This window comes from Sminthopsis crassicaudata, chromosome 1, assembly GCF_048593235.1.
Source record: "Sminthopsis crassicaudata isolate SCR6 chromosome 1, ASM4859323v1, whole genome shotgun sequence".
NCBI classification, from domain to species: domain Eukaryota; kingdom Metazoa; phylum Chordata; class Mammalia; order Dasyuromorphia; family Dasyuridae; genus Sminthopsis; species Sminthopsis crassicaudata.
In genome coordinates, this window is record NC_133617.1 from 134,579,901 (window position 1) to 134,594,267 (window position 14,367).

Sequence of the window (14,367 nt, forward strand, 5' to 3'; positions counted from 1 at the left end):
TCAAAGTGATTATGGTATAGCTAGCTGCTGCCTTCTGCTGATCCTGCTCTAGTTGCCAAAGCATCAGAAGAGGTAAAAACATGTCATTAAAAGCACCACTGAGGAGAAAAGAAATGCCATTGATTGAAAGGGGTTTCTGAAACATGCCTAAACCTACTTTTTGATGTATGATGGAAAAATAAAGTAGCAAGCATGTTGACAACAGATCAAGGTGAAAAGCAAGCAATGAGTAGTTTCCAACCATAGTCCAGAGAGAATGATGGGAAAGGAATATCCAAGGTTTCCTTGATCACTAAGGATTTAATATGTCTTATGGATGTTTGTTATGATAGCTTTACACAGGTCATAGGGGGGAAAAAAGGAAATGTCTTGCTCCTCTGCTATTTCTCTGCAACTACTTCCTATATCCAGAATCTAACTGCAAAACTATGTTCTCTGGCTCTGGGTAAGAATGTTACACTAGCAAAATATATAAATACAATAAGGAAAAAGATATTCTGTTTTGATTCTGCTTCTCTAGTCAACAGAGGATAGGAGCAACCTGGAAATACCCCACTTGGTCCTTGAGAATTGAAGATGTGAGAGAAATTATTCATGTCAACCTATGAGATCCCCAAATTGTTAATCCAGAAACTGCATTGAGTTACAGATGGAGTCCCCTCAAGTTCTTGGCTAAAAGGACAAATTCATTTGATTAGTATCTAGAGAGAAAGGAAGAAAATAGGACAACACACTATTATGTTATACCTCTACTCGAAATCATTATCTCTATACCAGCTAAGTCCCTGCTTATAACATAACTATTCTGAAAATAATAAGATTTAGCTCTTTTAAAATTATTTTAGTTTAGGGACTAAGCCAGGGTATTGATTGGTGTATCAAATATTTTCAAATCAAAATGTACAGGAAAAAGCATGTGAATTATGTTTTGCTAAGAGGATTAATCCCATAGTAGGACAAATAAAATTTTGAGTGTCTTCCCCTTTAAACTATTTTTGTCAGAGAAAAATACAAATAAAAGCACTGTACTTGATTGTGACCAAGAATGTTATTCAAAATCAACATATTCTAGACACTATTTATCCACTGTATAAAGCCTCAGTTATTCAAATGAGTCAAAATTGCCAAGCTTTCCAGATTGTTTCCTATTAATCCTTTAAATAAAGGAATTATAAGTTATCAATTTTTTTTTTGGGGGGGAAGAAAAAAGTGGTTGTTTTTTTTAAATGTATATCTGACTAAACAAAAATATTAACTATTATTGTATGTTTTCTCAGTGGGCTAGGAAATATTATTTTAAACAGGATATGCTTAAGATATAACATTAGATCTAGATATAGACCATAGAGTCTGTCTAGAATGAACTCCATGATGACCTCCTTATAACATACTGATGCATCTGGTGGGCTGTCAAGGTACAGGTAGCGTCAAGGTCCAAATTATTATTAACTGCCTATAATTGTGTATCCCCATACCACTAACATTCCAAATACAAGAACTATTACTTTTATGAGTTATAACATTTAGATAGAGATCTCTATTTTCCCATAAAATTATAAAATTGTCCTCTCTTCTAAATCTTTATTTTTCTCATTTGCCCACTGAAAGAGCATTTTTGGAACAATAATCTGTCACTACTTGCAACTGCCATTGGCACCACCATTATTGATCATTCTCTCTCTTTCCTCTTCTCTCTACTTTAACCTTTTTTTTTGGCCTTGTTCCTAATTCATTAGCCTACATTTTTCAGATCTTTAAAACAAAAAGTTGATCTTTTAGAGGCAACAACAAATTGAAGTACTCCTTTCCTCCCCTGTGTCAGGACAACCAAGTTCAGAGTACCAATATAATAATTGGATTTTAATGGGTTACATGGCTACTTTTAAGAGGAAATGCTTCTTTGCTACCAACAGATATTTAAGGGGGAGTATGGGGATATAATTTTTGTCTTTTCAGCAAAGTTTCTTATCTTCTGGTCCATGAACTTAAAATAAAAGATAATACAAAATTATAACTATTTCAAAGCAATTGGCTTCTTTTGTAAATCTTTATATTTTATTCCATAGATTTTAAGACTTTATATTCTTAGAAGGGTTCACCTACAGGTTTCACAAAACTACATGATATAAGAGATTTAAGAACCTTTGCTCTAGAAACATTCCAAGAAATTTGTGGGAAGATGGTCTACAGAAGAGGATTTTTACTGCATTTCCTTTTTATTTGTCTTAATTTTTTGAAGGTTCAAAAAAGTATAATCTATTGAAGTCTCCTGGGATTTGAGGGTAAAAATAGTCTCCAGTCATTCTTTTCTGTGTCCTTTATGATGTTATGCTATCCAGCATATCACCCATCATCCTTTCCATTTTTCCAAACTAAAGAGCTCCTTTCCCTCTGCAATTTTTGTATCATTTTTCCTTTTCTCAAGACAAATATGTCACCTTAGTTGCTTTTGTTGTGAGATACAAAAAACAGAACTGTATTCTGTAATGCAGATGGGAGTGCTGCATATAAGTATAGTATGGTATTATTTGCTGATACGTCAATATCCTTCCAGAGAATGTGTAATGCTTTATTTGCCTTTTTAGCTATAACACTTGAAGATCATGACTTCAGAAAAAAACCTATAATGACACCTAGGTCACATTTATGGATAATTACTGTTGATCTCAAAGTCCATTATCCTAAATGGAGTTTGGATTATTATTTCCAAAAACCATGACCTTTCAGTTAATAGTAAAAAAATCTCATCTACTTTTCTGCCTCCTTACACAACTTTATAACACCTACTTTTTATATTGCATCAATAAGTTATAATTCTACTATGATGCTTCACATGAACTCCTCACTCCCAGACCACTGCCCTCACTTTTCACCCTTCATTTAAGTACTGTTTTTCCCCATTAGAATGTAAGTTTATGGAAAAGAATGACTATATTTATTTCTGTTTGTGGTCTTCTCTGTGCTTAGCATAGTGCAAAGAAAATAGTAAGTACTTAATAAGTGCTTTATTTCTGGGTTGTTTTTTTTTTCAATCATGTGATTTACCCCTGGAGAATCCTTTTATTTTCAAAGAAGTATCTAATTACCCTTACAGTTGCCTGAGACAATTCAGATATTTCTGGGTTCTAAGTGGGATTTCTGTATTACTACAGTGTGGATTGAAGGGGTAAGATTCTGCATACAGTTTTATAGATTACCTAATGTTGTTCCCATTATTTTCATTCATTCAACATATTTTTCAGCCAACTTCCTTGCTTTCCATACAATGGAGGAAAAGTATTAGGGGAGGAAAAAAAATAAAAAGCACTTTGGGCCCAAAGTTTAATTTGATTGCAACTTGCTTTCCACTTATAAATGACATTTGATCATGAAATTCTGTTTCATTTTAATGAATAGAATAAAGATACGTTCACATAGTTTTTGAAGTCACCAGAAAAATGTTTTTTCAATAAGGTGTCATTTAGTTATTTAGAAGCTACCTGGCTTGTATATGTGTATGTGTGTGTATATCTGTAGCAAGATCTAAATCACATCATTCCATGATTTAAAAAAAACTCTGATATCTGGAAAAATAGCTAATAATACTTACACTAACAAATTCATAGAATTGTAAGGATCAAAGGATCTGTCTATTTCTCTATTTTTCTATCTGACTTTAACATCTTGGCTCTACCTCCCATCTATATATTTACCCATCTATCCACCATTAACACACATTTATATGCACAAATACATTTACATATATTTATACAAATATCTGTATATGTGAATATATATGTATAAATATATTCAAACACATGTATATTTATACATATATTTAAATATGCATATATTCACAAATACTTGCATATGGAAAGAGACACAATGAGAGACAGACAGAGAGATAGAGACAGAGAAATAGAGTTTGATCTGCATAACCTTGTGAATTTGGCAGCACAAAAATCATTAGCTCTATTTTCTTGATAAAGAGAATAGTTTTAAAAATATTTGATTGGCCTGATAATAGAATCTTGTTCATTTTAGAGACTTATTTTCTAATTTTCAATTCTCTTTTAATATAATCCATGTTTCATAATGGCTGGCATGCACACCAATATTTCAGATGACAAAAAGATGAAAGAAAAGGCTAATACCTTAGATGATAGTCAAAATTCAAAATGACATGGTACTCTTGGTAAATATTATTCAATATGGTAGCCAATAAAAATCATTGATATTCTGGGTTGTATCAAGGTGTCCCATAATGTAGGGAGTAAGGTGGAGGTCATAGACCTAACATATTCAACTCATATTACTAATATGTTAATATGTTCATCTCTGGGAAAAAACATTTCATAAAGACAATTTTTTGTAATAACAGTTATAATAATTCATGCTGATTGAGCACTTTAGGACTTTAAAATTCTATACATATATGTATGTATACATATAAAAATTTATTTTATCCAAAAATAACCCAGTTAGGTAGATACTATTATTATCACTATTTCCTTGATGAGGATACTAAAAGAGTGAGAGATATCAAAGTACTTGCCCAGATTCCCCCAACCTGTAAGTTGAAAGATTCAGAATTATTTCTTCCTGATTCTAAATGCAACATTCTATTCACTTCACCATCTAATTTACTGTTAAGTTGAATATCTACATGTAGTTAACCAGAAAAAAAATAATGTTTTGGGGATCATGCAATATGAAGACTTTAAGGAACAGGATATATTTGCCTAAAAAAGACATGACCAAGTTAATATATGTTAACTATCTGTCTTGAAGAAAAGAGATTGGATTTGAAAAAAGATCAATCTAAAAGCAATGGACAGAAGTTATTTTGGGATTGGATATAAGGAAACTTTTTTTTAAATCGAAATATACCTAACTAAAATATAATGGGTTGCCTTAGAAGGTCAGAAAATTGCCTTTCATTTATGGTTTGGATGGTATATTGTAGGAGACAATTTTTAATTAAGTATGTATTAGCCCAGAGAAGACTAAAAAGTTCTTTGAATTTTAAATTCTGTAATTTTCTAAGAATTTAATCCAAGGAAAAAATCATAAAAATGTTTGTGTCACATTTCAATCTAGAAATTACCTAAAATATTATTTTCAATGAAATTACAATGGAATAATATTAATTCTTTTTAAACTAATGATTTATATAACTTAATTAAAACAAAACTGAATTGAGAATTTGGAACATCTGATATTTTAAAAGCATTTTCTATTAAAGATCTTAAAATTCACTCAGTTTAGCAAACCAAGGATAATGGATTTCCTTTACATGGGGAAATCTATCTAAAGAGAAAAATTTTTCTAAGCAATAATGCCCCTTTACATTTCCTTTGAATTTTTTTGATCAAGAATAAATGAGAATGTATCCCGTTTCACCTTTCTACTTTTGAATTCTCTGTTATTGCTAAATTATGGAACTATTAAAATAAGACTTTTGTTACAAAACTGTTCTTGTCATAATGAACAATCTTTTAAATAGTAACAAGTGAGATCAAATGTTCTTTGTATAGCAGTTTTGAAAAGTGTCATAAATTAACTGCCCCACTCTAAAATGCCTTCATACAAATTAATATTCATTTAAGTCAAGTTTGTTGAGTGAATCAGTGAGGATAATACTCTTTTGGTGCCTAATCTAACATCTTTTCTCAGTTTTCAATGGTAGCAAACTATATGCAGTCCTAATACATAAATCAAAGAGACAAAAACCTCTTTTAAATTTTTTCTTATTTTAAAAATATTTTCATATCTCTTTAGTGTAAAAGATGTTACAGCAAAATTTACAGCATTGTAGTGTTTATGCTTAAAATAGGTTCAATGCTAAAAAAAAGAGAGAGAGAGAGAGAGAGAGAGAGAGAGAGAGAGAGAGAGAGAGAGAGAGAGAGAGAGAGAGAAATGCTTTTCTAACCCTCTGCCTTTTCTCTCTTACTTTGGTACCTGGGCCAAAATTTCCATTCTGCTACAAGCTACTGAGAAGTACTCTCCAAGGTACAATCAAGAAATACATGGTGAAGTTCCCAAACCACCATGATTTTTCTGGGGCTAGGTGTTAGACAAGGGGTTTCCTATAAGCCATTTAGAAGTATAAACTGTTATTCTCCCTGAACAACATTCATGTGGGTAGGTATGATTTAGGCTTCTTCTAATTATATTTCTAGGACTGCTGATTATATATATATAATAGGCATGTATATGTATATATTTATAATATATATGAAACACACACATATATATATATATCTACATACACACAAGACACTTATCTGTATAAAATATATATTTTAATACTTATTGTTAAATCAGTGACAGAGTATCAGGGAAATATCTGCTTTCCTCTTCCTCTTGATGGACTACAGCTTTCTCAGAAACTAAATCAATATCAAATTTGCTAATGAAATTGATGAATAACTCAAAATAATTTCTCTGAGAAATTCATAAAATAGTAACACACACAGATACATTTCCTGTCTCTGTCTTCCCCATCATACATGTGTATACATTCTCTCTCTCTCTCTCTCTCTCTCTCTCTCTCTCTCTCTCTCTCTCTCTCTCTCTCTCTCTCTCACAACAATCCTTAGGAAACAGCTGTGAAAAAACACCAGCTAATCTAAGTTACACAAAAGGGTTAAATTGGGCAGAAATTCTATAAAAGTTTAAAGCACCATTTGAAAAAAGCAAACAGGCACTGCTATTGATAGACAGGAGGGTGGTTAGGAACAAGCAAAGTCCTAATGTACTAATATTTTAGATAATCAAAGGAACATCTAGAATTATGCAAGATATTGCTTTTCTCTGACCACTGATTATCTACAAAATATAATTAAGTGTTGATTTTTAATGCCATTCCCTGAAACATCAATTTTCCAAAAATGAGTTTAGCTAGAAAAGAAATCATGGATTTACTGTAGTTATTTTGCTACCTTACAAATGGAGATCAATTTCAAAGTGCTTCCTAGAAAAACATAATGTTTAACTACTACCATTTTCTTCATCCTTTCCATTCCCAAAACAAAGTCTATATTAATCTTAGAAAACCTTCAGTCACTTCTTCCAATCACAGTATTTATATGTGAAAACTTTTTTTTTTGCAGACACAATTGACCTTATTCATGTTTCACTTTTATTTCCCAAAACTCTATGAAATATGTCTGAGCAAATGGGCTCTCAAAAACTGTATTTCACCCAACCATTACTCTGTATTGATTACCTTTATTACAAAAGTATTCCACTTCTTCACAGCTCAGATTTTCAGGCCCAAATTCTGTGGAAAAGCTTTCCTCCAATGGAAAGTCTCCTTTAAGGATGATGTCATTTCCCTCAGATAGACATTCTTCCTCTTCATCATCGACAGCATCTTCAAGGGGCCCTTGAAAAAGAATCAGGGACACTGTACCAACAATATCTAACAGAAAATAGTGAAATACAAAGACTTATAAGCAAAGGTACTGTGAAGAATGCATCCTTCTACAGATGGTTCCATGTATGAGAACCACACAAGAAGATACCAAATGCTTATTTTAAAAAAAGAAAAGAAAAGAAAGAAAGAAAGAAATGTTTACCTATGAAAAGAGACAGGTTGAAGTTACAAGGTTTGAGGTTACCATATAGACAGCCATCTTCATCAAGTTCCCCCTCCCACATCCAAGTCTTAATTTTTAGTTATCTCCTGAAGAGCAAAACCTGTGTGCAATTTATGTTCATTTGTTAAAATTAACTGTCTGGTAAAGCGTACAAGTCTCTTTTACACAGTTGTACAATTTTACCTGAGATTTTAATAAAGATTTAAAGTAATTGAATGCATTTTAATTGAACTGAGATTTTAATAAAGTCTATACTTTAAAAAATCCATCTTAAGAGTGGATGCTGAGAAAAGATTTCATTATACATGTTTGAGGCTCTAAGAAAAATTACATATTTCTCTCCCTGATGAAAGCATAACCCCATTCATAATTAATTGAATTTTTTCTGAAATGAAAAGTAGTTTTCTAATGAAAAAATGTAATTTGTATTTATGTGATAGTTTTTCAGGAATAAAAATACAACTCCTATACACTGAATAACAGTGAGGTGCATGACATTAATGGCCCTATTTCACTGAATGGAGAGGGAGGGCTATAGTTGTTAAGATGGCCTTGAAGTGGACTATATGGAAATATCATGAGATTTATTGTGAATTTCTGACTGCTTCTAAAGAATCTGGGGAGTCAGTCTCAGTCTTCTAAGAAGACTCCTGAATTTCCTGCCACAGAAGCAATGCAGCATGCATTTTATCCACAGAACACAATTATAATAATGTGTACTAATTATTTCTCTTTCTAGCAGTCTCACAGGGAGGCTCCCTAATGAAAGAAAGGATGGAATGTCTCTCCTTGGAACAAACCTGAGGTATTATGAATTCAGTCAGATATTCAAGTCAACAAGCATTTATTAAGCACTTAGTATCTACTAGATACTATGTACTTTGTGCTTTAAATATCAAGTGCTATGTGCTTTAAATATTTTAAATTTTGTTTTTTTTTAAATCTTTCCTCAAAAAACAGAAAGAAAGAAACATTTTACAGACTGCAAATATGTGCAGAAGTTGATACATTAGAACTTGTGATCATATATAATCTGTTTTCCAAATCTCATTATGATATTGGGAGAATCAAATTATGATACATGGAAAGATATTTTGTAAATCACAAAACAACATACAAATAAAAGTTTACCCATTTTCATCATCAATATTATGGCTATAACTAGATTTATTCAGAAAGTATAAAGTCAGTTTCAAAGGATTCAGCCCATATTGACAGTTTTCCCTTAGTTAATTTCAAAATAAACACACAGTTTATTAGTAGAAATAATTCCCTACCCTTATAAGGCCTCTGAAAAGACAGAGAAGTAGACCTGAAATTTAATCCAAGTCAGTAGGACAACATAAACCTAGAGTATACTTATTTTTTCCCAATTTAATCATGCATGAAGTTTAAAAGCACACGTTTCTTTATATATATATATATTTTTTTTCTATTTATAATCTCTCACCTTTTTTCTCCCTTATAGAAGTGTTAAATTTCTTTTAACAATAGAATGTGGCTAGTGCAGGAAAGATTCTGATTTTTTAAAAAATTACAATGATGAGATAATTTATATTTGATCATGTGAATTTAAACTTTATACTTTTAATTTAAAATTTTGCCTGGTGATGAAAAAAAATCTGATCATCAATAGTGGCAGATATGGCCTGGACAGCTCTTTCTTTCCTTTCTCAAATCAAATCAAATTAACTTTTTAAAAAGCTTCACATAGTTTTGATTACCAGTGAACCATTACCAGTTGTAGCACATATCTGACTTGAGTGGGTTGAATTAACTAGTCAAAATATGTGACAATCAACCAACAAACAAAAATTCCAATGCAGGATTGCTCATCCTTGTCAGGATATAAAGGAAAGAAAATCCACCTTTTTTCTGATACTTACAATTGCTCAATCCTTCCAGATTTCTAAATGTGGTGCATTTGGTACCTAAAGGCAAAAGTGCATAATTTTGCCAACCCTATTTTCTATTCCTAAAAAGATCTCAGAGAACAGCCTGGACTTCTTGGGAAAAGAAGTTTTACAGAAAGCCAAAAGTTTCTGACTCTTGGCAGCATTAATAAGAATCTATTTTTTTCTTCAATTTTTTTCCAGATTGCTTCTAATGTGCAGTGGGCTTCAGCCCACAACAAAATTGAAAGCCTCTGCAAATTAATTAGTTTGATAAAAGCACAGAAAAAATCCATATTATTATACATATTTAGCAATAGTATGGCATTCCAAAAAAACAGAGGGCCAAGCATTACTTCTGTGTTGGGATGTTCAAAACCTGCCTATAAAATCTATGATTTTGGACAAGCCATTGATTAAACTTCTTTAGGTATGAATTTCATCATCTGTATTATGAAGGGGATACACTAGATAAATTTTAAGGTATTTTCTAGATCTATGATTCTAAGTTTTTGTTGTTTGAGACTCAAATATATTGATTACTTTAAGAAACTTCAGTGTAAATGTCAGGTAATATCATTAATATTTGGGGGCAGTCACAACACTTGGGTATCTAAAATTCAGTTCCATTCAATTAAAAAAAAACTTTTAAGCACTTACTATATCATAAATTGAAAAACATTTATAAAATATAATTCTGTAAGTGCATTTCAGTTAATTTTTAACACATAACAATATTTTATTTACTTTACTATTTTGTTACCAAACCTTTTAAGCAGAGTAAAAAAATGAAACAAAACTGCAAACAGCTTCTGTTTTTTCATTTTCTATTCTGATTTTCTCTGTTTCCTTTAGAAAACAAGCACTTAGTAATAATCTAAATAAAAGAAAGACTTCCTTGAATTTTAAAAAGAAACAAAAATTATTGTTTTCTGAATTTATGGGTGAATTTAGACTAGTTCCTATAGTCATTGTCTGCTTTTAAATAATTTACTCCTAAGATGTGAATTTACTAACCATTTCTTTATTAATGCTATCACATTAGGCTCTAGGAAAACATTTCTCTTAAAATGCAAGATATTTACAATTTAATATCAGATCTCATTTTGTTGGTTCACATTGAAGATTCTCTTAACAAGAAAATCAGATTGCCCAGAGACATAAACTAACTTCGGAAGGGTGTAAGAACCACTTGAAGCACACGTACAATTAACAGCGTCAATGAAGGAGGGAATGAAGTAAGGAAACTACTGTCTATGGGCTAGTGGGCACAGAAGTCCATTTCAGAAAATCACCACACATAATTTGATACAAATAATAATATCCACTCAGAGGAGGATCACAACTGAGCTCCATGTGCCCTCATGGAGAAAATTAGTTCTGATTGAGGCCACTTGGCAGACGAGTGTGAGGAAATCTGAATTGTCGTTATTCTACTGCTCCAGATTCATAGATATTTACACACCCTTGCCAGAATTAATAGTCTCAACAATTTTGCTAAAAATAAGTGGCTACCAAATATAAAATGCAAGCAATTGTTAAATCTATGCAACTATATGCATATAATGAGTATGTATGTGGTATACATATATTTATGTTTATTCAAGTACATACAATATATATGGAGAGAGACATGCATTGATTTCTATAGTGTAGCAAATCTAGAGAAAATAAAATGTTCTTTAGAATACAGCAGATTCTAGCTCCATCATGAAATAAATATGGAAGCTCTCTTTGAATTCTAGACTGTGATAAATAGTACAGGATTCTGGGAGACTCCCTACAATACAATAAGAAATGTTGCCCATTCCAGAGTATAAATATTGTGGAGCATGGAAAGTCTTACACAATCTGTAGGTACTTCTGATGATAAGGACCTTGATTACTGACATTGACAGAGAATCTTATGATGGTAAGCCTGACCTACCCAGGCATTTGGCACAGTCCTTTGTATAGAAATGACATACTACTCCATTTCTATAAAGTAAAGGCTCATACAAAGAGAAATAGCAGAATTGACATCTAAAGGTTGTTTCCTCTTATCCTTCTTACGTGTGTATGTTGTTTGGGGAAGAGATATTTTAAAAGTGACCTAAAATAGGTGAATTAAGGAAGAATTCCCAGCCCAAGTTTCAACACATTTATAAAAAATGGTAGCAGAATAAGTGTATTGTGCATAGGCAGGAAAACTTTTTTGTGCCATGTGGGGTCAGGTAGAAGACAGAGAAAATCTTCAGGGAAAAAATGCAGTATAGTTCAAGTAATGCAGTAGAGAAAAACTAAAATAAAAGGAAAGAAGCATAAAGGCACAAAGAAATGGAAAAATATTTGATGGATGAGCAGTTGGTAATAAATTAAATGAAATTATAATTTGCATTATTTATAATTATTTTTAAATATAGCACATTAAATATTATGCAAAATAAATGAAAACAAAGATATATTTTTCAAATTGTGTTGAGCATATGGCTATGTTTTACTATTTAAATGATTTTATATTCCAAACTTAAAAGTATGCATATGCAAAAGAGCTTTCTTTCTAAGTATGAATGGTATCAGTGCAGGAAAGGAACTCATCTAAAAGAGGTTACATTAGCTTAGCTACAATAAGTTCAAAATGCTATGGGAAACCATCATTTTATAAAGTAATAAGTCTCAGCAAGTATGAAGAGAGCTGTACCAGAAAGTGCTGTGGACAACACAGGCAATAACCTATGTGTTTTTCATCTCTCATATTGAAATTAGGTGACTTGTCCAAGATCATAAAGCTGGTCTATGTTGGAGGTAAGATCTGAACCCAGGTGCCTTCCTAACTCTACAGTAGATTTACACTCTTAATTGATATGTAAAAATGTTACAATGGTGGTTCACAATTGGCATGGTATATATCTGTTCAGTTTAGATAGTACATAAGACTTCCTAGAAAGGGTATTGGATTTTGAAACAATAAATCTACATTCAAAACAAATTTTTCCACTTCAGAAAGTAAATTTATGTTTCAGTCTTCACTTCATCTACAAAATAAGGGGGTTAAATTTCATGATCTTTACAATCCCATTTAGCTCTAGGTTAGTGACATGAATATGATTCTTCACACAAGATTGAATGAATGAGCATTTATTAAGTATTGATTACTTGGCAGGCAGACAGCTAAGTGATGCAGTGAATAGAGTGTGCTGGGCCTGAAGTCAGGAAAATGGATCTTCCTGAGTTCAAATCCAGTTTCAGACACCTACTAGCAGTGTAACTTTGGGCAAGTCAGTTAACCCTATTTGCCTCTTTCCTTATCTATAAAATAAGCTAGAGAAATGGCAAACCCCTCGAATGGCTTTGCCAAGAAAATTCCAAGTGGGATCATAAAGAGTCAAACTGAAAATGAATAAATAAAACAAAAACAAAATAGAGGTGAGAAGACTAGAAATAAACAGACTCCATCTTTGACCAGGCTTGAAGGTCTCCTGCCTTCATTACTGCTCCACTAAGACAAAGGACTCAAGCTGGTCTCGATATCCTCCAAAGAGCTAATCTGGATGGTATATTTTGGCACTTCAGTGTGAGGACTCCAGAAAGCACACTACATTTTGACACCTAAACATGGGGCCCTAGAAACGAGGGCAGAACACAACAGTAAACAAGTAACCATAATCAAGAACTTTCCATTCTAATCAGAGTCACAATATGCTCATATATAGGTATATGCAAAACACATTCAGGATACATAGATGCAAGTGTATAAAAATTTTCAGACTCCTTTGGCAAAATAAAAATTAATAAAATAAGATCTTTCATCCCTAAGAAGATGGTCCTAATTTGAAACTTGAAACAACAATCCAATCTGCTTTTCCTTCCTTCAAATAACAAGCGAAGTAAACAAATACTTATTAAGCACCTATTACATGCTAGGTACTGTGGTAAGTCCCAGGAGCAATCTGATATAACAGTTTCTACTTTTGAGGAAAGTGAACAAGGAGTTTGTTATTTAAACTGGTATCCATTGCTGCTTGAGATCTTGCATCCAAGCTTGAATTACACCAGACTAATAGTGGAATAATTGATGTAAAAGAACCAAATGTAAAACCCTACTGAAAAGAGGAACTTCTGAGTTAATACTCTTTGTACATGTATCCTTCTGCCCCAACCCCATCCTTTTTGGGGGTTAGGAGAAATAAAATAAATAAGAGGCTGAATTATGCTACAACTACTCTTTACCTTATAATTAATTACAGCCATAAAATCCTCAACTTTTTTTCTTAATTTTTTTTCCATTAGTGTTGTTTGTTTTCTTTTGTTTTATTGGTTGTTCTTGGTTGTCACTTTGTTAAGATTTTTCAACAGCTTCCTTCAGATGCTTTCTTAGAGATCATCATTACCCCATAGGCACATCTTAAAATGTTCTACTCTTCATTTCTAGTATATTTGTTTAATGTTCATCCTGCAGAGTGGTTTAATGAGAAGGGACAGGGAAGAAGGGAGTTCTCTGGACAGTGTAAATCTGTGCCAAACTAATGTAATTGAGCTTAACAGCAAGAATAAAGCCATATTTCTACAGCATATAAAAAAAGCTATTTTAAAAGAGCAAGTTCTTCCTGCAGCCACTCACTTTTAACATAAGTTGCATCAGGGGATCTGGTAGGAAGGAAACATTTTTATTAATTTTTCCCTTATCTGCAAGAAGAATGTTGATTTTTTCATTTATGTTCCTTGCCTGCAGGTAGCAGACCAGAGAATCATATAGTAGAAATTTTTCCTTTTGATTAATTTCTTTCCATGTGTTACGTTATTTCTTATATATAATTGATTTCGGGCTTTGCTCGTAGCTGTACATCTTTTTTATATCTGCACCTACTGCTGTCCTTCAATCAAGAAAGTTGAAGGAAATTACCTGAATTTTG

General features: G+C 32.1%; 1 protein-coding gene across 2 annotated transcripts in view; it reads right to left on the minus strand.

The window, feature by feature from the left end:
* Positions 1 to 14,367, minus strand: part of ZFPM2 (zinc finger protein, FOG family member 2) — a 541,649-nt gene that overhangs the window by 426,918 nt on the left and 100,364 nt on the right. Inside the window, exon 2 of one of the 2 annotated variants that reach the window (XM_074267148.1) lies at positions 7,211 to 7,369. The exons of the other annotated variant lie outside the window; for it this stretch is intronic. Within the exon in view, the coding sequence (XP_074123249.1) occupies positions 7,211 to 7,369 (159 nt within the window). The remainder of the gene's footprint in view (positions 1 to 7,210; positions 7,370 to 14,367) is intronic. 2 annotated transcript variants of the gene reach the window in all.